This window comes from Protopterus annectens, chromosome 8.part0, assembly GCF_019279795.1.
Source record: "Protopterus annectens isolate FY-2018-M chromosome 8.part0, PAN1.0, whole genome shotgun sequence".
NCBI classification, from domain to species: domain Eukaryota; kingdom Metazoa; phylum Chordata; order Ceratodontiformes; family Protopteridae; genus Protopterus; species Protopterus annectens.
The window spans coordinates 708,689,298-708,717,061 of record NC_056741.1 but is presented as its reverse complement, the minus strand read 5'-3'; the positions used below and the strand labels follow the sequence as shown (position 1 = coordinate 708,717,061).

The following is a 27,764-nucleotide window of genomic DNA, read 5'->3' as shown; positions in this document are numbered from 1 at the left end:
TAACAGAACACATACACACTGACTGAAATCCCAACTGTCCTGGAGGAAACAGGCTTTTGGAATGCTTGCAAATGCTAGAAAGACAGCTTTTATTATGAGTTGGCCTCTTACGGGGACCACGTACCTTGGACTTTTTTTTCTCAAGAAATGCCCTACCCACCCCAGGGAGGCATCCATGGTCACTGTGGCCACTGGGAGAGGAAAAATGAAAAGGGGCAACCCTGAGAAATTTTGTTCGAATGGACCCACCACAGTAGATGCTCCTTGCAAATTTGTGTTATCCTGACTGGGCTGCACAAGGGCTGTTGCAGAACAGACCACTAAATTGATGGGATCGACTGTAGAATTCCTATGATGTCTGGATAATGGAAGTAGAGTTACTGCTGCTGCCATCTACTCTAAGCCCGGTAAAACTAGTCGTGCTGGCTAGGACAAGTGCAAGATCACTTGTTTCACCTGGGATCTGAGGGTCTGTACTCTTGCTGGAGGTAGACGCTATCTGACTGATTGTGCCTAGACGAGCACCTATGAACTCCAGGTTCTGTGTAGGAATGAGATGAGATTTGTTGTAGTTGACTGTGATACCCAGACAGTGACAAAACTGCAGCAAATAGTCCTTGCTTGTAAATGTAGATGCCTGGTTGGAGCAGTCAAGAGTCAGTCATCTAGATACTGAAACACCCAGAATCCTACCAGTCTCAGGTAAGCTGCCACACCACTGCCATGCATTTAGTAAACACCCTGGCGGCTGTGGTGAAACAAAAGGGCAGTGCTCTGAATTGGTAATGACCGTCTCCCAACCAGAAGTGCAGATATCTTCTGGAGTGCCTGTTCATTGCAATGTGATAGCACGCATCCTGAAAATCTATTGAGCACATTCAACTGTCCTTTCATAACTGTTGTAGAATGGACTGAACCATGACCATCAGGAAAGTACAGTTGTGTACACTTACCATAAATGTAGATGTTAGAGTGTATTCACTGTTGCAGTCATCACATTTGGGTTATCTGCCTGCAGGTAGCCCTCAGCTGGCCTGAATACCAGAGTCTTGGATTCCTGCATTGCAACAGTGAAACACGAAGAAAATCTTTGAGTACCTTGTATATTGACTTAGTCTGCTGAGATCTAGAATGGGTTTCAAGTCCCTGTTTTTGTTGGCACTAAAAAAGAACTGTGAATACATACCAGATCCTATCTACTCTTGGGGGACTTTCTGGATGACTCCTTTCTAGCAGCTTTCATAGCTCTAGAGATGTCATGTCCCTCTGCTTAGGTGGAACATCGGTGACCTTCCTCATTTTTATGCAAACACTCTGCTTGTGCTGTGCTGACGAGGGCATAACAAGGCCGAAATATGCATATCCACAGCTAGTGAGGTTTGGCTTTATTGGCCTGAAATTGTCCATTAAAATGACGAAACAAGTCATGGGCATTCAGAATTGCCAAAGAGTTGAAACACCTGATGTTCATAAGGTTCATGTGCATATATCCCATGTGCCTCTGATACAAGAGGCTTGGGAGGTCACTCAGTGGAAGTTCTAGCTTTGCTGGAGTTTTCATTTTTGTTTTTACTCACTTTTATGCAGGGAAATTGAGAAAATAGTATTAAATAGTCTCTGGATATGATCCTCTGCACCCAGGAATTTGTTGTGATGGATGCCCAGGTTTCTAGGTGCACAGACGAGCTCCCCCCTTACTGCCTCCAGAGATTGGCAACCCTTCAGAAGTGCTAGTAGAGTTTATCAGGGAAGGAATCCCTGAAACCTGGTTTTCAGGGTGACCTCTGTCATGAGGGTGGTGTCTTCCATTAGCATTCCCCTCGCTGCCTCTGAGAAAGCCATCCCCTTATGAGTCTTGAAAAGGACCTTGGGATTTACAAAACCACATTTTTCTACCTCCTCACGGATTCTGTGAAAAGGCTCTCTGAGGAGCAGAGAAACAGATCCCAATAGCAGTCAAGGCTTTTCCCCTCCTGCTCACTTCTGGAGAGCATTTGCTTTACTTTTGGGCTAACAGAGAAGATCCATCAAATGGAGCATTGATGAATGAAGACTTGAAGGGCTCAGCAAAGTCGCATATGTGCATTCAGGCATGTGTTCTAACAGCTATGCCCAAACTCACTGCCCTTGAGGTGACCTCTGCAGCATGGGAAATCAACCTCACTGACTAATTAGTTATGGACTGAAGGGTGGCCAGCTATGAACCCAAAAATATATTTGGAGAGCTCCTTTACCAAATCTCTTTGCAATCTGGTAAAATGTGCCAAGTGATTTAACAACCTCAGGGCAAAAGTCCTTGAGGTGTAGACATGCTTCCCAAATCTGTCCGAGGCTCTAGACTCCTTGTTAGGGGAATGAACACGTGCTTCACTCTGTGAGCTCGTTCTTGGTGGCTGCTGTCACAACCACAATATCTACCAGGACTCCTTTACTCCAATGTGCCCTGCCTTTCGAGAGGAATGTTAAAAATTTATCAGGCTGCTTAGGGATTGGCTCTACAGTACCCAGTTCCTTCCATGCGCAGTAAGAGGCCAGATCTCCTAGCTCACCAGCCCAATGATTCACCGAAGATGTGGCTGATCCAGACCTTAAGGTCTCCAGAAACACTGACTCCTCCAGGGAAGGGGGGGGGGTCAAAAAGACCATCCATCTTTTTGTTTTAAAGTTTCTATTTCTCCAAAGGAAATATCCTCAGGTGGAGACCTGGGGGACCATTCCCCTTAATCAAAATCAGTGTCTTCCATGACAGATTCCCAAGGGGAATCCAGGTGTCTAGTCTTACATATCCTCTTTCTAGGGACCTCATCATTAGGATGGTCTGGTGAGATATCAGAAGTGGCCAGGGAGTCCCTAGGGACTGTCTGGAGGCTCGATCAGGTTGGCTGTCACTATGGAATAGAGGTAATGGGATCAGAACTCCAGCCCAATGGTGGAATAGAAGCAGAATCAAAAGGAGGCTAAGGTGTCCATTTCTCTAGGTAGAGAGAAAGCCCCCTCCACTACCTCAAAGGAGGAGGACCTACAAAAAACAGAAATCATCCTCAGCGCTGGAGTCAAAGACCTCAACACAGAGAAACACTGAACTCCCCAAGAGCCACACCTCAAAGAAGGAGTCAGACCTGAGCTGTCCAGCACCGATGCCCCTAGGGGCAGAGATGACTCCGAAAGCTTAGGAGTCTACTCCAACCCTCCTGAAGCCATTGCTGACACTTCGGCTCCAACAGTCCTCCTGCCCTGACAACATCAGAGCTCGGTGACTTGGGGATGCTGTCAGAGTCGAAGAACCACCTGTCTTCAGATCTGCCAAGAACATTCTCCGGGTTCTTTTATCCGAGAGCTCAGAAACCAGGGGTCGGATCAGAGAAGGTGATATAATTATCAGTTCAGAGGAGGGCAGGCTCAGAAGTCTGATGGGACATGGAGCTGGGATCACCCCCATCTAGATGTGAGCTCTGAGGAACTTCCTCATCATCCTATCCACTTCTGCTTCAGACAAACTCCTGGAGAACCTACGGAAAAAGCTGGTTAATGGTAGCCTGGAATGCCTCTAGGGTGTCTCCTGAATGAAATGAGATCGGAGCTGAGGGAATATCAGCTCCAGTGAAAACTTCAGTGATTGGATCAGAGGAGACCTCAGTTTCAATGTAGTTGGGTCCAAAGGTGTCTGATCAGATTTTTCTGAAATCTTGGCAGGTGGCTCGGAGGACGGAGCTGATGTAGTAGAAATTTCCAGAGACCTTTTCTTAGAGTCTTTATCCTTAGGAGTAGAATCAGGCTTCTGCTTTTCAGACTTCTTAGAGGGAGTTTGAGCCCCAGTCACCAGACAGGAAGAGGAACATGGAAGAGGACCTTTAAGGGCCAGCTTATTCTTCCAGTCACTAACAGCCCTGGAGTTAAAGCCAGCAAGAAACAGAGCAGTCCGTGTCTTAATGGGCTGCACCCAGTAGGTTTTCAGCTCCACTGTAAGGAAGTAGTAAGGAATGAAGAACAGCAATAAAGATTTTTTTTTTTGAGAAAATTATTTAGAGAGAAAAAATACCAACAATGGTAACTATAAATACCCTCTCTCTCAAAGGTAAAAAGAAAAGAATTAACAGAAAGGAAAGAAAGTACCATCAATGGTATTTAAGGAGTACCCAAAAGAAACGGTTAGGAAAAAGAAATATAGCATGATGGACAGAATTAAAAAAACTTATAGGAATGAGAGAGGAAAGTGAAACGAGCTACAGGTATACAATTTAGTATAAACAGAACAACACACAACTGTAGATTATTAAGAACGCACTCTAAAGCTCGAGGGAAGAAGATCCATGTATGAGCGATACGGCAGCAAACGAGATTAGGTTGGTGGGGTATTAATGGTAAGGGAGGAGCTCTAAAGTTGGCTCTCTGAATTTAGTGAAGTAGCTAAGATGGATCGAAGGTCGGATCCGAGACCCATCAGTTGAGGAACTAATGAAAATTACAACATCAGATCACATGCTCCAGGGATCTAAACCTTGTCATCACAATAAACAAAACATGCTGGAGGGATGGGTTCCTGACCCAGAGACTTCCCAGACTCTGGAATAGATTGCCCATACATGTCAAGCACAGTGCCTCTTTGGCCCTCTTCAAAAGGAACCTTGACGATTGGATGGGAGAAAGGAAATTCACCCCGGGGATCATGTCAGTCGTCCTGCTAGACAGGGGTCCAGGGAAGTAAATAGTGTGGGAAGAAATAGCCAGGGAATTGTTATGGCTAGGCTTGTATAGGCCCTATGGCTGATAGCCTAGGACCAACCTATGAACCTAAGTTTTTTCCTGCCCATTTTCAAGTGCAACTTAGATCTATGGAACAGAAAATGTACCTCAGGAATGCCCCTTGAACTACTAATGGACAGATGCAGCTCCTAAATGCTTTATCCCATGCATGGGCCAACTCAAATTATACAGGTATGATCCCACTTATTCTCATTAGGGGTAATATATAATTATCGACCACAGGATGGATAAGGTCAATCTAAAACCAAGTAGGATAGGTTATTTTGAGCACAAAAAGGGAAACTGGCTAGGCTTAAGATGGCCCACAAACACAGCTAGCCAAGTGCTTAACTTTGAACCTAGGAGATGTGACATAAGAGAGCAGGGCATGATAACTTCATCTTCGAGGCCTCAGTTTGAATTACGGGAAAGTAAGCACAACTGAAAAATATAATCACATTACTATGCTCTCAATTAGGACACTTTACGTTGGAAAAACATAAAAAAATAGTAATAATTACAGTACAGCACAGACATAGCACAGAACATAAATGATATATTTTTTCAACTTTACACCTTAGTGGTTATTGCAGATCAGACCAAAAGGGAAAAAGTGCTAGTTATCAACATCAAGAATGTTCAGAGACCTATTGGTTAAGAATACACTGTTTTCTTCATTTTGTATTACAACATGAAACTGTAAGACTTTTCATCACTTTCAGTACAGAAAAAGAAGAGGAAAATGTAGAGGGACAGCTTACCACTGTGTGGATATGTGCTAACTTGCATTTTTCAACAAGGAAAGAGAAAGCCTACGGAGGATAACATACTTCAACAGGTTCTACTTAGAAAGCCTGGTTTAACTTGAAACTTAAAATCTCAAAAGATCACTTGCAATTTTCAAGTTAAGGGATTGAGTTTAAGCAACAAACTGTTTTAAGGGAGTAGTTACACAAACTTCAAATCAAAGCAAGGACTTATGGATGAGTTTTTAACAGCCAGCAAACCTAGACTACTTCCACACACAGAAGCCTGCACTTATTTAGCATGTGACATAACATGAATTTGGACATTATTCTACAACCTTGAAATAAGACAGTGATTACGAGAAGCAATATGATAACAGCAGAGAGGATGGGCAGAAAGTATGCATAGTTTTTCCAGTACTCACATGGATAATGTTTTTCACATTGACAGTTGTTAGATTGTGCTGCTTTGCTGAGTCATCTAGACACTTATCTAAAGAGTCATCAAAATCAACACTGCAGGCCACTGTACTCTCCTCTTCTTTGTCTTGCTGTTTAGTTCTTCCTCTCTTTTTCCTTTTCTTCTTATTATTGTCAGCATCTTCCTCTTCATCTAATACAACAAAAAATTATGGCTGACTTAGTGAAAATATATATATATTTTTTTTTACTATTAATAACCCACAGTAAAAGTATAGGAGCAAATCCCTAAATCACACAAAATACAGCCTATAAGTCTAATGATTAGCTTTAATGAAAACATAACTCTGTCACCATCTGTATTTAACATTTATGGTGAATACCATGCCTTATTCAATGGCAAATAATGAGGCTAATTCAAACAAACAAGCAAGCAAGCTAGGAGACAGATATTGCTTCAATTATACACATTCTGATATCCTAAGAAAAACAACAGTCCCAAGGATGAAGCAGCAGCAAAAACTAATAGGTTCATAGGTAGGTAGTAGGCTATTGGCCCTAGGACCTATATAAGCCTGAACAAAAGGTACCCTGGCATTCGCCACCCAAGAAAATTATTTTCCTGTGCCACTGTCGAGCAGAGCCACAGAAGTGATCCCAGGGTGAATTTCCCATCTCCCATCCAATCATCAAGATTTTTCTTGAAGAGTGCTAATGAGGAGCTTTGTTTGATATAGATAGGTAGTTTGTTCCAGAGTATGGTGGAAAGTCTCTGGGACAGGAATCTATCCCTCCAGCATGTTCTGTTTATTGTGGTGGCAAGGTTTAGGTCCTCTAGAGCGTGTAGCTCGGAGGGATTGGGATTTCTTTAAGTGGAGCATGTCCAAAACCTCTGGCTTTGGCATAGCTTTGTATGTTAGGCAGAGATCGCCTCTGAGTAGGCGATATGCTACGGAGTAAAGTTGCAGTTTTCTGAGACGGTCTGCATAGGGCATCTGTTTGAGGCCGGTAATCCTCTTTGTGAAGTATTTCTGCGGCCTTTCCAGTTGTTGTAGATGTCTTGTGAGGTACATGCCAAAAGGAACGTTGCACTCTATAATGAGCGACAAGTAGAGGGGAACAATGACCTCTTCTCCTGGATGAGAAACCTTTTGTGATGAGGTGTGCCACATAGAAGGATTTCCCGACTACTGTGGTGATGTGATTATCAAAGGAGAGACTACTGTCCACCTGTGTCCCAAGGTCTCTTATCACACTTTCGGTGTTAAGTAGATTACCGCCTATGTGGTAGTTCATGGGCACAGAGTTTTTACCAAAAGGGATGACAATGCACTTTTTTGGCATTGAGCTTGAGGCCATGGCTTTGACACCAGGCATCTGTCTCAGCAAGGCCATTTTGTAGGATGTCCACATCTTTTGGAGTTTTGATTATGGCTCCTAGTTTGCAGTCATCGGCGAACTTCTAACAACACATCTAATAACATAACAGTTATTTTAAAATCTTCAGTCTTCTATTCTTCAGAAAACATTTAATATTCACTCACTCATTAATACCAGGTTTTTGTCAGCCCCTAACCTGAGCTGCCACATAGTTTCTCTTTGTTCAAGTTGGTCCTTACAGGACTCCCCCTTTATATTTCTAACTACATGTTCCAAAACAGAAACTTTTTAAAACCACTACATGTAGTAGAATGTTTAAATAGAGCATTGTTGATATTCTTAGTTCTAATACAATAATAGTGCTCTTTAATTCTTTTACTAAGTGGTCGTGTCGACATACCTACATAAAATTCATTGCACACAGAACAAACAGCAAGATAGTCTATGCCACTAGTATTAAAATTGTATACACCATCAATGGAAAGTGTCCTGTTCAAACAGGGTAAATCAATATAGGGTCCCTCTAAAATAAAACATGAAGAACAAAAACCGCATTTATACATTCCCTTACAGCATCTGCTGTTGTCAGGGATACTTTTATATGTGGAGTCAAATTATAAACATTTTTTTAAACAGTTTTTTTATATACAAAATTGGATCTATCACCTACAACTTGTATTAATTCACTATTTCCACACAAGATGTTCCAGTTTCTAGTAATAATGGACCTGATGTTAAATGCATCAACAGACATATCCAAAATACAAGTACCTAAAGTATTTGTGTTAGTGTTCTTAGAACTTGAATTGTTAACACATTTGACTTCATGTGGCTTACTTGTATTTGGCTGACAAAAAACTGGTATTAATGATTTAGTCAATATTAAATGTTTTCTGAAGAATAGAAGACTGAAGACTTTAAAATGAACTGTCTAGGTTATGTTATTAGATGTGTGCCTTTAAAGAACTGTATTCCTTTTGCTAGTGCACTTTAAGTAATTGATTGTTTTATTAGGTAATTACTTTGATTTGATATATATAAGCGGATGCTGCTGTGTGCAATTTATTTCATTCTGAAGAAGTCTTTTGAGACGAAACAATATTAAACTGTGTTTTTCGCTACTGCTGGTGGTTTCCTTCATTGTTCGGTCAGACTGGTTGTTGCTGTTGTTGTGTCTTTCGGCTTTTTCCGGTTAGGGATCGCCACAGCGGAACTCAGGTCCGCTAATGACTGGCAGTAGATTTTTACGTGCCGAGTTGCCAGCTCTGACGCACAACCTTCAACGAAGGTACGCCCATTCATGCATGTCTCCACACAGAAGACGCTTTATCTGAGAATCGAACAGGACGTCTTACTGTGAGGCGACAACGCTACCGCAGCACTACCACCACAGTTTTGTTCGGTCAGATGGGTGGTTTGTTTTTTTATACATTCTGATAACCTGTTTAGCTCTACTGAGCAGTGGCCATTCTTAGAGGCAGTCCAGAGAGAAAAGTTTTCGATAATGTACAGTAAAATGGCCAGATTAGTAGAGAAATACTGCAAACAAGTTTATTTATGACCTACTTAACTAGTGTTGATTTTAGCTACAACAAATCAATAATGCACAGAATCAGAGACACACACACACACACACGATATGTATGAAACCAGACTAATACATTTTGATTACTGTGAAAACCTGTTCGTAACACTGTCACAGTTCGTAACACTAATTTCAAGTTACTAAACAAGATTAAGCCTTAGAATTATGATGCATAGAAACCGAGGGCGTTGAGTGTTTTATCTACATACAATGAAGACCCCTCTTTTAATAGATTAATTTTTAAGAGAAATATGATGGATAAATTAATTTAATTTCAACTGATTTATGTATTAAAAATGTTTAAAAATGTGAAATGGCTACAGTGCATTAGTAGTTTACAAAGGAGTATGCAGTATGATGCCAAAATACAAGTGTAGGACAGCAGAAATACTGAGGGTTGCTACGAAGTGCAGACTGAAAAAGAATTACAGACCACATTTTCTGAAGTCTTAAAACACATCTGTTGTTAGAAAAGAGATTAAAAATATACCTATGAGAAGCATAACTCAAATTACAGGTTCATAGGTTCTCACTAAGCAGGTGGTTTGGGTGGTCATATATAGCCAGACAGTTTACTAGGTGGATTTGCCCACCCCAATATGGCCATTACTTCTCACCTGAAAAGTAACTGTGTTGGTACCTAACCAACTGCCAAGGCAAAACTTCAAAATGGCCAAGGTGTTGCACTGTGTGACTGCAAGGGAAGCTGCTTCCTTAAGTAGGGAGCTTCTTTAGTGGAGGAGCCTAACTTTCCAAGAAGTTTTGCTTATGTTGAGATGAAGGCAGAGGTCTTTGTAGTTATTACTACTACCAATATTTCTGAGGTGGAAGAGGTCTAAGCAGGATGGAATCTTTCATAGCCCAGAAGGTGAGGCAGAGATCAAGTTATGCAAATCCTAAACAACACACATAAAAGTGAGAGGGTTTTCAGACCGTATGGGTATCGAAGGGAATGCAGTCATTTGATATTTTTAATTAGGAAACAGGGGGTCTTTCAAGTTGGATAAGATGTTTGGACAGATGCACTCAATAAAAGTTACCTAAGATATAACCTCCAGGTGGAAGGATGTTGCCATCCTCTATTCCTTCATCAAGCCACTCACAGAATATAGTGCACCATTTGCTTCTACAAACTCTGTGTAGACGCCTTTTGAGAAGCGGAAAGAATATGGATTACCTTTTGACACAAATGGTCTATTGTCATTAATGGAAAAGGAGAAACTATGCAATTAGTTTGAGGCTGAGGACACGCAAGTGCGGCAACCCAGAAAAGTGGTATAGGGTGGGGTATTTGATGGAGCATCAATGTAGCTTTGCATATGATTGCCTTCTATAGGAACGTGAACATCAATGGGACAGAGGGAAAATGCATAAAAGAACCTTGATGGCCACTTTCCAACCACAGACTCCCTCAGAGACTTCCCCTTTGAGAGAATTAGGGCAAAGTAATTGCTGCACTTAACATTTGTTGGGAGACAAAGAGGGTGCAGTAAGGACAGCTGCAGTATTGGAAAATATGAGTAGCCACATGTGGCTTTTCAGGCTAATCATGAGGCAACAGACTGGATCTGCTGAGCCGGCCTGTAAGACATATGACCTTCCCAGGGATGTGTGTTGCTGTCAAGAAGCAATGTGAAGCTATTGCCAACTGCCACATCCATGCAGCTTCCTGGCACAGGGAGTAGGATCATGTTCCTACCTGCTTGCTGATGTATCAAACTACTGGCATATTGTCTGTTTGGATTGAGATCAATCCAGGACACAAGTTGTCTGTAGTTCCTGCATTGCTAGGAGGATGGCCCTCATCTCCAGGAAGATGACAAAAAACTAGTCTCCAGATCTGACCATGTACTGTAGTCCATTCTTTCCAGAAAGCATGCCACCTCACTTACCCAAGGGGCAGACATCTGTGGTGACTATGGCTGAACATGAGGGAAGAAAGGACCTTCCCTGTAATAACAGCAGGGAAGTTAACTACCATTGAAGATGAGTTCTGTAGAGATTTGTGATCCGGATCGGGGTGATGGCAAGTTCTTCAATTGTGACCACTGTGTTCTGAGGTGCCATTGTAACATTCTCATCTGAAATTAGGTTAGGTGCACCACTAGAAAAAGCAGAGACCATGAGGCCTAAACTTCTAAGAACAAGGACTGGTGGAGATAAAGACTGACAGGAGATTTCAAACTTTACACTTTATGGTCTGAGCTCTTTCTAGAGAAACAGAAAGGACACAGGACCAGGTGTCCAGATGGCATCTGATGAACTGAACAGACTGAGTCAGCAGTAGCTGTGACTTCTCATAGCTGACCAAAATTTCCAAAGACAGGCAAAGTCAGAGCAAGTAATCCTTGATCTTGACAAGGGATTCTTTTGAAGTGGCAGTGAGGTCCCAGTCATCTGGTTAAGGGAAGATCCTGATCCTGAGCAGCCTCAAGTTTGCTGCCACCACAGTCATGCACTTGGTGGACTCCCAGCAGAAGGAGGTAAGACCAAAGGACAAAACTCTGAACTGAAAATGACTGGCTCCCAACCAGAAGCACAAAGACCTTCTGGATGCTGTTGTAATTTTATTATACAGATAAGCATCTTAAAGATTGATAAAGCATATCCAATCACTTGCCTGTAGACAAGACAAATTTGTTTGCAACCTGTCCATCCTGAAGCAGGTCTTTTTTCCCCCACACAAATTGAGTTAATTTGGGTCCAAAATGAGTCTGAGATCTTTGTTCTTCTTCAGAACAGAAAAGAACCTCAATTAATAACCTGACCTTGTCTTGATGCTTCTCAAATGTGGGATGGCATATCTTAAAGTGGCCTTTTCGGGGGGGGGGGCGCTACAGTAATCTCTGGATGTAATCTTCCTTAATCAAAAATCCTGCATGATGGTTACCCATGCAGCTGGGTAGAGGGAAAGGCAGCCCTTGACTACCTCCATAGGGGAGCAGTCGGGCAACCCTTCAGGTATGGTGAGGCTGTCTGTGAAAAAAAGGCCCTCAATATTCTCAGGTTCCCTGAACCTCCAAGACCTCAGGGTCTCTTTCTGTTAAAGAAGTCCTTCTGCGACAACCATCCATATCACAGGTGGACTCAAAGTGTTAACGTCAAGATCATCTAAAACACGAGAGATATGAACCACATTTTATTCCCTCTGCAAGATCGCAGAGTACTCAAATTTAGCACATACTGCAGACAGCATTTTGCTACCTTGTTCATACTTCTCTAGTCTCTCTGACTGAGAAATCAAAAAAAAGGGTGAGCCATTACAAAGGGTACTGGTAAAGAATACTTTGAAATTATCTGCAAAATCATAAAACTGAAGTCAAGCCTGCCGCCTTATGGTAATGCCATGCCCGTGTCTGGCACTCTGGCTGTCCCATCAGCTACATTATATACAAGTTACATGGAGTGATTGGCAATATTAAACGCTACTCAGGGTGGCCTCTAGTTATTTTCCAAAGTCAGTACTGGGCAGCCTTTTCAGAGAAGCTAAAGCCTGTTCCGCTAGATTTCTCTGAAACCTGTTCATGTGAGTGGTACAGTTCAAACCAAATGTGGCTAAAACATACTCCAACTTCACCATTCTGTCCATTTACCAAGACTCCTTGTTTGGCAGATGGACAGTAACAGTATCGTCTTGTCAGGTCTTTCTTGATGGTTGCAACAATGAAAGAATCCAGACAGTGACTCCTGAACCAAAAGGGTCTGTCCCTGAGAGGCCACAATAATGTCATGCTTCCTAGGTATAGTTTCCGAAGAGTCAGGCTCTTGGCATGGCCTCCTGGTGGCCAGATCAATAAAGTCCACCTGAGTGACCACCCAAAAATTATAGGGGTCAAACTATAATCCTCCAAAAGAACCTGCTCATTCTGACAGGATGGATCTGTTGGCCAATTTCACCTCTGACACAAAAGTTTAAAGATCTCACTGAAGCAGAGGTCCTCTGGAGGAAACTGTGGGGATTCCACTCAATCAATAGAGTCAGCATCCAAAGTGACAGACTCATCCAACATTAATGCATCTCTCTCCTCTTGTACATCATCTTCCATGGAACCATAGAAGGTGGTGAATCTGAGTTACCACAGGACTGGTCTTGAATCTGGGCAGACTTTTGAGGGTATCAGTTCGACACTGACTCTGGAAAGAATGAGGGTGTTGAGACAATGACGGAAGGGTGTCCAAGACACAGGCCAACAATGATGAAGCCCATAAAACCAATCTAGGAGGAGAGGCTATAATCCTCCTCATTACCTTGAATGCTGAACCCAAACTCTTAGCTGCCTCATTCAAGGAGCCACCACAGACAACTGCTACTGTTCCCTCCACAGAAGAAACAGGCTGCCTTGAAGAAGGAATGTCAGCATTAAACATTGTAAATGGAGGAGAGGAGGGGATTGAAACAACTGCCTCTAAATATGTGATGGGTCTGAAGATGGTGCGTACTGACATGTACGGGTGGATCCCAAAAGACACTCAAATCCAAAGGTTTTGGAGTAGAACGGTTTGGAAAGATTTAGAGACAAAGACATGTGTTCACTTAGTGCCAAAGACACTGTCTCTGGAATGGAGGTTGGACACATCACTGGACCAAATGGCCAGACCAGGAAAGGATCAAGAAAGAGGGAAGATGGACCAAACCATTTCACTCTCAGATTTGACTGGGACAAGAAAACACCCACAGCAATGTGTGTTAATGAAAGCCCTTGTCATATGATCCACATCCAAGACAGATGGGCTTCTGAAGGACTTGAAGGATGATTGAGATGGAGGCCAAGAAGGGAACCTCAAAGGTTCTCTCAGAGGAGGTATACACTGTAAATCTGGGGTATTCAACTTCAATGACAATCTGTTCTAACAATATCAAAGGCAATGTCTGGGACATGGGTGGAATAAAAGAATCAATCAGTTCCTGCCTCACAACTTTCACAAGTCCTGCATTAGGGGACTCCCTTTCCTTTTTTTCCTGGATCCTTCTTACTCCTGGAATTTACTTTCTTTGCTATGACTGTCTTAATCCTTACTGTTCTTGTCTGGAGGAGGCAAGACTTTAATCACCAAATTCTCTCCTATCTGATAAGGAGTATAGTGCAAAGGCATTACAGACAGCACAGTGAGCCGTGGAATGCTTAGCAACCAAACAAAGGACACAGTGGTTATACACACCTTGGGAAGGAATTTTATGCCCACACTTACATTTCTTGAAGGACTTTTCCTTATCTTAATTTCTGCTTGATTAGAAAATGGTGAGGAATAAAGTGACATCAAGAAAAAACAGCACTCTAAACAACCCACTCCTGAACAGTACCAAATGCCATGAAAAGAACTCTAATATATATATGTGTGTGTGTGTATATATTATATATATATATATATATATACACACACACACACACATTATATATATATATATATATATATATATATATATATATATATATATATATATACACACACACATATATATATATATATATATACACATACATACATATATATATTACACATATACACACGCGCACACATTTATATATATATATATATATATATATATATATATATATATATATATATATACACATACATATGTATATATACACGGGTTCCTATCAGCAGACCGAAGACACACGTTTTCGAATGCGTCTTGGTCAAACTGACAAAACCGAAACTGCAAAATATCAAAGTGGTATGTAAGCGAATTCTTTCCCTTTCAGTACTTTGCTGTTTTTGGCACTGTATTGCGGTCTCGGAGTTGGTATGTTTAAGTAGGGGGTTGTGGGGGGCACAGTCTCCCACGTCGGGGGGGTGTGGGGAGCTTTGCCCCCCACTTAATCTTATGTTTTAATGCGCTTACTTTTTTTTTTTGTTGGAACAGTGAATTTTTTCCCTTGGAAATCACTGTTATGACAGTTCGGTTTTGTAAACTTTCACTTGCATGAGGTCGATTAATCACCGTTCGCTTACCTAAGCATTCGGTGATCTAATAGAGACCCATATATACACACAGTGCAATGGAAATTTCTTATTCTGATTTCTTATTTTTTTGCATGTTTGTCAAACTTAAATGTTTCAGATCATCAAACAAATATGAATTTTAGACAAAGATAACCCAAGTAAACACAAAATGCAGTTTTTAACTGATAATTTTATTTATTGAGGAAAAAACTATCCAAACCTACATAGCTCTATATGAAAAAGTAACTACCCCTAAACCTTATAAGTGGCCGTGACAGCCTTAGCAGCAACAACTGCAATCAAGAGTTTGCGATAACTGGCAATGAGAGTCTTTCGCATTGCTGTTGAGGAATTTTGGCCCACTCCTTTGCAGAATTGTTTTAATTCAGCCATACTGGAGGGTTTCCAAGCATGAACTGCCTTTTTAAGGTCATGCCACAGTATCTCAATTGAATTCAAGTCAGGACTTTGACTAAGCCATTCCAAAACCTTCATTTTGCTTTTTTAAAGCCATTCAGAGGTGGTCTTGCTGGTGTGTTTTGGATCATTGCCCTGCTGCAGAACCCAAGTGCGCTTCAGCTTGAGGTCAGAACTGATGGCCGGACATCCTCCTTCAGGATTTTTTGGTAGAGAGCAGAATTCACGGTTCCATCAATCACAGCAAGCCGTCCAGGTCCAGAAGCAGCAAAGCAGCCCCAGACCATCACACTACCACCACCATGTTTGACTGTTGGCATGATGTTCTTTTTCTGAAATAATGTGTTACTTTTATGCCAGATGTAACAGGACGCACACCTCCAAAACTTAAAAAAGAAGTTATGTCTTACCATAACGTTCCATCCAAGTTGTTGATCTTCTTCCAGTCATCACTGATGGGTTCGGTTCTGAGCCCTCTGAACCGAGTCGGCTTTATACCAAGCTTGCGTGCACCAAAAACTCTCAAGCTAAGCTGCTACCCACAATGCCCTTTGCTAAGTTACCTCAGATCGAGTTTGCATGCAACATATAGAGAAAGAATAAGCCAGAGGCCATCTCTGCGTAGAAACCCTAATACACCACGAAGCCCCAGAAGATCCGCCAGGAACCTTAGGAGGGGGTCAGTGGGAGGGTGTGATGACTGGAAGAAGATCAACAACTCAGATGGAAAGTTATAGTAAGACATAACTTCTTCATCTGAAGTTATCTTCTTCCTATTCATCACTGATGGGACCAAGTCCCTAGCTACTTGGAGAACCTGGGTGGCCCTTATGGAAGAACATTCCTGAGAACTATTGAGCCAAAGGCCGCTCTTCCCCTGGAGATTAGATCCAATCTGTAATGCTTGATAAAAGTGTGGGGCTTAGCCCAAATGGCAGCTGCACAAACGTCATGCATGGAGGCCCTAGAGTGGAAGGCAATAGATGCTGCAATAGCCCTAGTTGAGTGAGCTTTGATTTGGTCGGGCTTAGATCCCTCCATAAGTGAATATGTAAAGGAAATGCGACCCCTGAGCCATTTAGACAAAGTAACTTTTGATAGTGCACCTCCCATTCTAGGGCCTGCAAAGGAAACGTAAAGCTGGTCTGACTTGCGGAATGATTTAGTTCTGTTCAGATAAAAGCGTAATTGTCTATGAACATCCAGGGAATGCAGGCAGTATTCTCCCTTGTTCGAGTAATTTAGGAAAAACACAGGGAGCTCAATGGACTGGTCAATGGAAAAGTCAGAAACCCCTTTGGGGAGGAAGGATGGGTTAGTTCAAAGTGATACTCTGTCCTTACGAAAGATCAGATAAGGGTTCTTGATACATAACGCTTGTAATTCCAAAATTCTTCTTGCTGAAGTTATAGCCACCAGGAATAAGGATTTCCAAGATAAGAATTTTAGGTCACAGGGTTCAAATGGGGGCAGAGAAAGAGCCTGCAGAACTCAGGACAAATTCCATGCCTCTGCCGGCTGTCTGATGGGAGGCCTGCTGTGAAAAATACCCTTGAGGAAGGTCTTGCAAAGACGAGAGGTGATGAGTGGTACTCCTTCAGACTCGTCATGGAAGTTGGAAATAGCTGCTAGATGGACTCTGATGGTAGAAGCCGAGGCACCTTTGTCGAACAACTCAGCCAAATAATGAAGAACACAGTGGCCACGGGGGCTGCGAATGGGTCTAGTGACCAAATAGAGAATCTTTTCCATTTATCCTTGTAAAGTTTTCTGGTGGATGGTTTATGAGAAGCCAAAATAATATCCTGAACAGGTGAAGAAAGGGTTTCTTGCCTGGCAACTAATGGAAGTGTAGAAAAAAAAGCTGTCAGCTTGAGGGTGGACAGAATCGAGGGAGTCAGCCCTTGTCAGTGAGAAATTAGTTCCCGACGAGTGTCTAGGATCCAAGGAGGTTGTAACAGGTGAGGTCGGAGGAAGGGAAACCACACTTGATGAGGCCAAAATGGAGCAATGAGGATCACTTTGCTTCTCAACTGAATCGCCTTCCGCAGAAAGAGGGAAATCAGAGGAATCTGTGGGTAAGCATAAAGGAGACCCGTGGGCCAATCGTGGACTAGAGAGTCTCTCTGTGACTCCCCGAGAGGGGGAAAGAGGGCAAAGTAGCTGCTGCATTTCGCATGTGAAGGGAAGGTGAAGAGGTTGCAGCATGGCTGGCCCCAGCGACTGAAAATTTCCATTGCCACACTCGGGTTGAGAGACCACTCGTGCGGATGAAGTATGCATCTGCTCAGTCTGTCCACAATCACGTTGGAGCTCCCCAGGATGTGCGTTGCGATCAGGAAGCAGTTGGAAGCTGTCACCCACTGCCAGATTCTCATGGCTTCGCGACAAAGGGGGCAAGACTTGGTCCCTCCCTGTTCGTTTATGTACCAGACCACGGAAATGTTGTCCGACTGGACAGCAATCGTTCTGGACAGAAGGAGTGGATGAAAAGCTTGCAACGCCAACAGCACTGCTCAGCTCCAGGACGTTGATATGCAAATTGACCTCTTCATCGGACCACATACCTTAGACTGACTTTCCCTGGAATTGGCCTCCCCGCCCCATCAGGGAAGCATCCGTGGTCACCGTGGTGCTTGGCTGTGGAACTTGGAAGGGACGACACCCAAAGATTTTCGTCTGTACGCATCCACCAGAGATCTTGTTTGCAAATGTTGGTGATGAGAATCTTTGAGTTCAGGAGGTGGAGATTGGGTATCCACTGGGCCTGAAAGAGCCATTGTAGTAATCTCATGTGTAGTCTGGCTAAGGGGACTATGGGGGTGGCTGCGGCCATAGATCCTAAGGCTTGAATAATCTCCCTTGCAGATACCTTGCTTTGGCAGAGTAGCACCTGAACTTGTGCCCCGAGTCTCTGAAGCCTGTGAGGAGGAAGAGAAATTAGGCTTGATTGCGTGTTGAATATTGGCCCTATGAATTCCAGTTATTGTGATGGATGGAGGTTTGATTTCTGCCAGTGTATGGTGATGGCTAATGACTCCACTAGGGCCAAGGTGTAGCGGAGAGCACTGACCAGGAGATGCTTGGTGGGGGTGGAGAGGAGCCAATCGTCTAGATACAGAAACACCTGGAATTCCTGAAGTCTCAGATGAGCTGTTACCACTGCAAGACATTTCGTGAATACTCTGGAGGCCGTCGAGATACCGAAAGTCAGGGATCTGAATTGGTAGTGATTGGCTCCCAGCTGGAAGTGAAGGAGGCTCCTGGAGCGCTTGTCCACCTTGATATGGTAATACGCATCCCGGAGTTCAAATTAGCAAATCCACACACCCTCCTGTAGGTAGGGAAGGATGGATTGAATCGTGACCATGCGGGACTTGGCCTGAACTACTGATATGTTTAGATGACAGATCCAGAATGGGCCTCCAGTCCCCTGTTTTCTTTGGCACCAAAAAGAATCTTGAGTAGAACCCTGATCCGCACTGATCTGAGGGGACCTTTTGGATGGCTCGTTTTTGAAGTAGCTTTCGTATCTCGGACGTTGCCTCCTCCCTTTGACTGGGTGGAACATCGGGAAGGGATTTCAGAGGTCTTGGATAGGATATTAGTGGGACATGGTAGCCTCTGGTAATGATTCTCTGCACCCACTGATCGTTTGTAATGGACAGCCACAAAGGTCGCTGATGCAAATACTTGCTTCCCTAACCTGTCCACTGCCCGGGACACTCTGTTGGGCGGGTGAACAGCAGGACTCTTCTGCAAGGTACTCTTTCATGGCAGCTGCCACCATCATAGCGGCCACTGGCAAGCCTCTGGACCAATGGGGTTGATCCTTTGGAGGGGAGAGTACTTTGATCTACTGGGGATGGCCTTAACAGAGTTGGGTTTCTTCCAAGCCCATTGCACAATGAGCTGAACCAGCTCATCGGCAGGGAGGGTCACCCAAGAAGTAGTGGGCCAAGAGCGAAAAGCCTGCAGAAATACGGATTCCTCTGAGGAAGGGGTTGAGGACTTCCAGTCACCCCTCTGTTTCAAGATTTCCATTATGTCCCCGAAGGAGACATAGTCAGGGGGCGACCATAGGGAACCCTTCCCCATCATCGTAGTCCATATCCTCTGTGAGTGACTCCTCTGGGGAGTCCGTGCGTCTCCTCTTACACACCAGTTTCCAAGGGGTTCTTCGGTGGGAACATACAAAGAAGACTCGGAAAGTGAAATGCCCTGAACAGGGGTCTCCTAGGCCTTGTGCTCTCGGAGTCCTGGGGGGCTGGACTTTGACAGCTGCGGCTCAGACGGAACTGGGGAGATAACCAACTGTGGAGAAATGCTGGCAGCAAGAGCCCTCTCCATCAACCGGAAAGTGGGCCTACCCGAGGAGGAATGGGAGCCCAGAACCAAAGAAGACAGAATCGGAACCGGGGTCACACCCCTGTTCCAGACGGTCTGCCCTCGGGCACGGAGCCTCAATCAAGCTCGGAGCAGTAGTAACCCTCTGCTCCGAAGTCGGGGCTGACAAAAACATCGGAACAGACACTGGGACCGGGGGCTCAACCCCCAAGCATGAGACTGAGAAAGGGTGGGTTCCGAAGGAACTGGCACCCAAAGGGATCTCGGAACCTCAGACAGAGTTGTTGTCGGCGCCAAGGAATTCCTCAGTTAAAAGTTGGATAGATGAGCCTTGGAACCGAGGGATCTAAGGGAGGAGAGTAAGTAGGGGTTGCTGGAGAAATAGACCCAAAGCCAGGAGTGGTATAGGGTCTAGGCGGATTTGAGATTCCCCTAGCAGTCAGCAGCTGATCAAAAATCGCACCACATCCAATTCGGAAAGGCTCCTGGTAGATCTCACCGATGCACCTGAAGGGGAGTCAGGCCGGTCCAAAAAGGGGCTGCAGGCTTGTCCAGCAAATGGGTCCACATTGGATGAGTATCAGGTCCGTGGTGTGTCGCAGAACGGCACCAACGATTCCAATTTTGCAACAGGTAATAACGGTATGGTTGGAGCAGTGAAAGAGCTCGGAGCAAAAGTCACTATAGGAGTGGACGATAGGAACGGTTCCGATGTCTTCATTTTTGGGATATTTTGGCCTACTTCACTTTGTCTGACAGGTTCTATTTAAGTGATCTCTGGATTCAACAGGTCTGGCAGTAATCAGGCCTGGGTGTAGCTAGTGAAATTAAACTCAGTTTTCCCAAAAATTTGATTAACCACAGTTACTTCATGATTTAACAAGGGGGGGCAATTACTTTTTCACATAGGACTGTGTAGGCTTGGATAGTTTTTTCCTTAATAAATAAAATCATCACTTAAAAACTGCATTTTGTGTTTACTTGGGTTATCTTTGTCTAATATTTAAATTTGTTTGATGAGCTGAGGCATTTAAGTGTGACAAACATGCAAAGAAATAAGAAAGAGGATTACTGGCCTCAAACAGATGCCCTATGCAGACCGTCTCAAAAAACCCCAGCTTTACTCCGTCGCATATCGCCTACTCAGAGGTGATTTCTGCCTAACATACAAAGCTATGTCAAACCCAGAGCTGTTGGACATGCTCCACTTAAAGAAATCCCAATCCCTCCGAGCTACATGCTCTAGGGACCTAAACCTTGTCACCACAATAAAAGGAACACGCCGGAGGGATAGATTCCTGTCCCAGAGACCTCCCATAATCTGGAATAAACCACCTATCTATATCAAAGAAAGTTCCTCATTAGCACTCTTCAAGAAAAATCTTGATGACTGGATGGGAAATGGGAAATTCACCCCGGGGATCTCCTCTTTGACTCTGCTCAACAGTGGCACAGAAAATAATTTTCTTGGGTGGCAAAAGCCAGGGTACCTTTTTGGCTAGGGTTGTATAGGCCCCAGGGCCGATAGCCTAGTACCTACCTATGAACCAAAATCAGGAAGGGGGCAAATACTTTTTCACTGCACTGTATATATGTGTGTTTATGCGCACACATACACACACAGATATATCTATACCAGTACCTGTAGATATATAGATATATATATATATATATATATATATATATATATACACACACACACAGATTTGTTTAATATTTTGCCGTGTCAAGCAGGCCTAGCATCCACATGCAAAAACAGCAAAAGGAAAACAAAGGGGTCTAAACTGACTAAAGAAAAAGAGAGACAAGTATATGCAAACGTTTGTTGAAAGACAGGAAAATATTTCTGATCAAAAATACAAGAGGCTTAGCACTTAGCTTGAGGAGACAACTGCAACCATGTCTGAACACAGACATGGCAAACGGGATCTGAGGAAACTTCACAACCAGGTGCATTACTGTATGGAAAAATTAAAGGAGCTTTGGGTTGGAGTTCTAGTTTTATAGCTCGAAGACCAAACAGTCATATCAGACAGGCAGAATGAATAGGCTCAAAAAAGTAAAGTTCCTAGTAAAGCTCCTATTGTTATATCATATGTGTACTTTGTCATCCAAGTAAAGTTTAAACAAGGAGAATTACTGAAAACGCAATAGTGAATAGTATTGGGCACAAAATTAACCTTTTGGTACCCCCATTGACAAGCTACACCACTTGGAGTAAAACTTTGGACCCTAACTTTCTCTAATCTGTTCTCCCCCAAAATTTAATCCATTCAATAATTTACTGGTTAATGACCAAATAAATTATCGACACAAAAGTTTTCTGTAGTTTCCATTTTGACATAATAACGAATGAAATAATGTGCCTCAGATAAATCCATGTATATGAAAGCTTCGCTGGCTGACAAGTAGAACTGGTCATAGTATTCAAAAAATGTCATCCACTACTGTTAAATTTTGTATAATGTGTGTCTCTCTCTCTCTCTATATGTATATATATATATATATATATATATATATGTTAAATTTTGTATAATGTCTCTACATATATATATATACATATATATATATATACATATATATATATATACACATATATATATATACATATATATATATATATATATATACATATATATATACACACACACACACACACACACACATATATTATACACACAATAACGAATGTTGACCAGATTGAGAATAAGGTGTGTAATAGTACTGTTGCATCTCGTGCCGTGAATTTTTGTTGGCAAGCAGGGTTACCCACTACAAGAGGAGGATAAACATTAAAATAAAGGACCAGTTCTCAGAAATTACAGAGACAAAGTCTTGATCTTACAGGCTGTCAGGATTTTTTTCTTCTAATTCTTAGTAAACAAATCTAATTCAAGACTAATATGTTTTAAAGTGACCCATTTTTCAGCTCTCCCTCACTTTCAGCTAGTAATGTAGTACTATATCAAGCACAGCAAATTTTGTTGATAAACCTTCCTCCACTTTCCATACTTAAATTTTTTTCATACAATCCTGCTTCTTTGATATTTGTTCTGCATATGTATTAAACTGGAATGGGCAAAGTATACAGCCCTGTCATACACCTTTACTACTTCTAAACTATTCTGTTTCTCCTAGCCCTGTTAGGACCATTGCTTCCTGATCAATATAAGGATTAGGCCTAAGAACCATCAGGTGTTCTGATATACCCATCCTTCTCAAAGTGACCCACTGCTTATCATGAACTACACAATCAAAGAAAGGCCTTGCTATGATCAATGAAACACAAAGCGGTATCCTTTTAATATATTTTTTCCAGGGATCCATTTCATATACTTCATGATGTCTACTCTTTCTAGTGCTTTCCCGAGTCAAGGTTGCACCCTTGGTATTTGTCATTTAAAGTACACTTGTAATAGTGAAAAGATCTTGTTGACAAAGAATCAAACCAACCGTATAACAACTTATACAATCACCTGGATCACTTTTCTTCAAAACTAGTACAAACACATTTTTTTTTCCAGTTGGCCTCAAGTGCTGTAATACTTCAATGTGAATCCCATCAAGGTCTGTTGCTTCTTTGGAAAAAGCTTTCATTGCTTCTTCTACTACATCTTTCATCAATCTTGTTCCCTGATCATAAGGCACAGGTTGTTGCCCTTTTTAATATTTACAGTACAATGAATATGTCATTCCACCTTTTTCATAATCTTATCTGCAATGATCAACACAGAACTTTGAAGTTCTTTTAACTTTCTAATCAATGCTGAAAGATTTTCTGTAGTTTCTATAATTTTAAGAAAGTTACTTTTTCTCTCTTTCCCTTGACCATAATCTAGTATTTTCCGATTCCGACTCTTTATATAATAGTTCTTCTTTCCTGTTTTGGGCACGTTTTAAATTTCAGGTAAGTTCAGCAACTGCTTCTCTTTCATCTCTGGGTTTAGCTTTTTTATGCGTCTGTGCAATATGCAAGGTCTTATCAGCCAACTAATTTTTTTGTAAATAGTTCAAAACTTGACTGCTTGTCTCAATAACCAATAATGAATAAAAAAGGTTGGGAGGGTGGCCTAATGGTTAAGGTGTTTGCCTTACAAACACAAGGTGCAGGGTTCGAGTCTCACAAGGGATAATTGGCTAGGCTTAAAATGGCTTGCAAGGGCAGTAAGCTTAGTACTAATCTATGAACCTATGTATGCAGTCAAGAAGTCTGGCAACAGGGGGGCGTGGCCAAGATGAGCACAGAGTAGCAGCTTTTCTCATCAGCTCTGCCTTTACGGAACTTTATTGACAGAAAATATTGATATAAACTTTCCTAATACTTTTTTTATTTTAATTAATTCTTTAAAATATATATTAGGGTAGTATATAAAAAATTTCAAGTAGATTTTAAGTTTTCCTGTCAAAGTTACACTTGGAATTACTGCAGTAAAAGAACAGGATGAACTTCACTAAATCTTCTTATCAAGAGACAACTATCAAAAAAGAACTACAGTCATTACTAACTACTATACAGGAACTAAATGTCAAAACAGACAAAATGGATATAAAAATTGACAATTTCAAAGAAAAGTGTTCTCACCAAATGGACATTCTACATGAAGATTTATTGCAACACAGGAAGCAGATTTCAGGAATGGAAACTGCATTAAGTGATATGGATAACAGAATTCAGGAGAGTGAACATAATGTTGAGTTCCTGTTAAAGCAAAATTCTCTTCTTCAGACAAAGGTTGATGACCTTGAGAACAGGTCCCATAGGAATAATGTGAGAATTTTTGGCTTACCGGATAACAGAGGGAAATAATATGGAAAAAATGTTATCTTCCTGGTTGCCTGAAGTACTTGAACTGCCGGAGGCTCTTTCATATGGTATTGAAATAGCCCATAGATCAATGGTGACATCTAAAAACACCAAGAGTAATTATACTAAATCTGTTATTGTAAAGTTCCTATCAGCCCATGATAAGGCAATGGTACTAAAGACTGCGTGGAAAAAATCCCCAATCAAACTGAAGGACAATATTATACGCTTTGATAATGACTATTCTTCTTCAGTATTATCAAAAAGGAAAATTTTCTTGCCTTTAGTCAGAGAACTAAAAAAGAATAAAATAAAAACCCATTTGCTTTTACCTGCAAGACTGAAATTATTTTATCAAGATGGTTTTAAAATTTTTGACGACCTAGACAATGCAATAACTTATATAAAATCTAACAACATACTGGAAAAAGTAGATGAAATGGAGTGGGCCAGTCCTAGTCTTAAAAGAAATGCTGAGAACACTTGGAAAACATTTGACCCTAAAAAAAAAAAAAAAAAAAAAAATCAAAAGATGAATCATAACATGTACATATTTGCACTTGATTCACTCAGTTGGGGAAATGAAACCGGACATCCAGGTGAGCTTTTGGCATTATATTTAATATAATGTAAATTGGTTAACTAAATAGTTGTCTATTTTGCTTTGTAGAATAGTCGTTTGTTGGGATTTTTTTTCATTTATACTATTTGTTTAAGATTAATTATCTTAATGTTTATTGGTTTGATTCCCATGGATGCAGTGATTCTCCTGTCTCAGATATATATGCTTCCGGATGTCTTGTAGTGGTGCTTATCATTAGGGGGCGTATTTGTTTATCTTGATTTTGGTTCTTATAGTGGTTGGAAAACTTTTATTTAGTTATAATTGCTGTATTTGTATTTTACTTGATTTATGGTTAATTGTTTGATAAAGGAATCTTGTATGATGGCCTGATGTATAGCTGCAGAATTGCTGTGCTAGTGATGGTACTTCTGACCCAGGATATGAGTGGCAGTGTGGCTGGAGTAATGGTAAGGCTTTGCTGTCATTTCTGAGTTGTTGGTGTGTTTATTTGGAGGCTCTGGTTTGGTGCTCTAGCACTGTAGAGACATGTGTGGTGTTGTTTGTGTTAATTGTATGTTTTGGTGCCTGTGTGCTTTGGTCGGAGATTAACCGGAGAGTCTGGTTGATAGTGTGGTGAAGCTTTGCTTGATAGCTGTCATTGCCTCGTGTTGTGATTGCGAGGTTTTTGCTTTCTTTCTTTCTCATCTCTCTCGGTATAGAGGGAGTCTTGAGACATTGCCTTATATGTAGTTAAGTAATGTTTTTACTATTTCCCGCCGGAACTTTGAAAGCTTTATTTTCATGATGAGCTTGAGACTGTGGTATCCATCGTGGCTGGAAAACTCGGAGCTTTTTTAAAACATCATCATGAAGGCATCGGAAGTAAATTGATCTTCTGATCCTCACCGGGAAGCTACTGAATCAAATTTGTTTCCTCATACAGCATACGGAAAGAAGATATAACTAGATTACTACTTTCAACTTATTGTAAGACATTATATGCAATAATCTCTTGACTAAATAGGGCTTATACTACGCATGTAGCCTAAATACTTTTTCTGATCATCATAGGTATTCTTGAGCCTTATGTATTTATATACGAATAGTATTCTCATAAAATATTTGCTTTATGTATGACAAGGGTGCCGATATCTTGATGAGAAATACTAGCTGTGATTTGTGCATCTTTGGAAGATTTAATAAAGCTACAAGCAGTTTATATACTTGTGTTACATGTACATTTTTTATAACTATTGACTTGCTGAGAAAATATTCATAAAGCATTTATCAAAATGTTAAATGTATAGATGTATATAATAGGTTATCTCAGTTATTTTATGAATGCATTTGTGTAATAGGCTGATAGGGATGTACCACATAGGCAGCAATAATATTGCAAGGACAGGTGCATTAAAAATAGTTAGAGCTGTTTATCATTAGAAAATGTGAAATATTCATCTTTTGTTTTGTCAATGAAATAGCTTTTCAAAATTCAAAGATAGTATAAGCTATAATTGAATAATAAAAAGCTAATTATATTTAAATAAGGCTTTTATACAGTATACAGGAGCTATTTAATCATCTTGCTTCTGACCTTTTCACTAATTTTCAGTGCGGTGATGAACTCTGAGGTAACTGAAATTAATGCAATGAATGGAAGATCAGACTTTTAAGGTTTATTAGTCACTCTTCTATGAGAGACTTCACCGGGGTGTTTGGTTATAAGAAAGCTAGCAGGATGTTGTTGGTTTTACTTCTTGATGAGTAATCACTATATTTGGTTTCTGGCAAAGAAATACAGTGTTCATTTCTTTCAGAACAATCAGTATGTTAGTTGATTGTTAGTAAAATCACTTTTTAGCATCTTATTTATTAGCTGCCGATGTTAGTGGTTATTGAAGGCCCTTAGGTGATTCATTTACAACTATGTTCCATTTAGCTGATCACCTATGGCAGTACTATATATCAGACTTCAGCCTTTATTAGCCATATTTCAGTAATAAAATAATGCCATAGTCTCTTTTTAAGGTTCTTATCAAATGTTATTACTTTAAAACAGAAGAGTGAACTAACAGATCATAGTAGTTCTTAACCTACTAACTGATGTAAGAAAATTCTGTACTTTATTCCTAAGATGTAGCTGTCATCAATTTACTGACACAACATTATATCTATATATTTGGTTCATACAAAAAATTGTTTGTGTTATTGATGAGAAGCCTTATTTTTACAGTTATGACTATAGACATTTAGGCAGGTGCTGATTGGATGTTGCTTTTGATAGGAGGTCAATTTGAGTGACTGATGTCATTCGAGTTAGGAGTTTTAAACTCCAGAGGGGTTATTTTGTTTCATGTTTATGTTATAAATATTTTCTAATAACTTTTCAGACGTTCATATCTTATGTAGTAGGAAACAACCTTAATTTTAAGAATATGATAATCTTACACTATGTTTGTTCTAATGATCATAATAGTATTCCTACTGGATATATTCTTGTGTATTTCTTAGATCAGTATGTTTATATTTACATCATTTCATTTTCAATGACTACACTAAAAGGTATATCAGTTAACATTAATGGTTTAAATAATCCTAATAAAAGGAGGAATTTAACTAGATATCTTAAGTTACATAAATCCCAGTTAGTATTTTTACAAGAAACTCACTTAATAACAGAGGATATATTCAGACTTGAATCTAAAACATAAGATTTTAGTAAGTTCTGAACATACTACGAAAAAGAGAGGAGTAGCTATCCTATGGAACAGCATAATGCCTTTTCCTAAAATAACAGATACATGTAAG

General features: G+C 41.1%; 1 protein-coding gene across 2 annotated transcripts in view; it reads right to left on the bottom strand.

Moving 5' to 3' along the window:
• GON4L (gon-4 like) overlaps nt 1-27,764 on the bottom strand; it is a 3,426,849-nt gene that overhangs the window by 2,552,777 nt on the left and 846,308 nt on the right. For both annotated transcript variants that reach the window (XM_044080158.1, XM_044080159.1), the window contains one exon: nt 5,915-6,102. In XM_044080158.1, the coding sequence (XP_043936093.1) occupies nt 5,915-6,102 (188 nt within the window). The remainder of the gene's footprint in view (nt 1-5,914; nt 6,103-27,764) is intronic.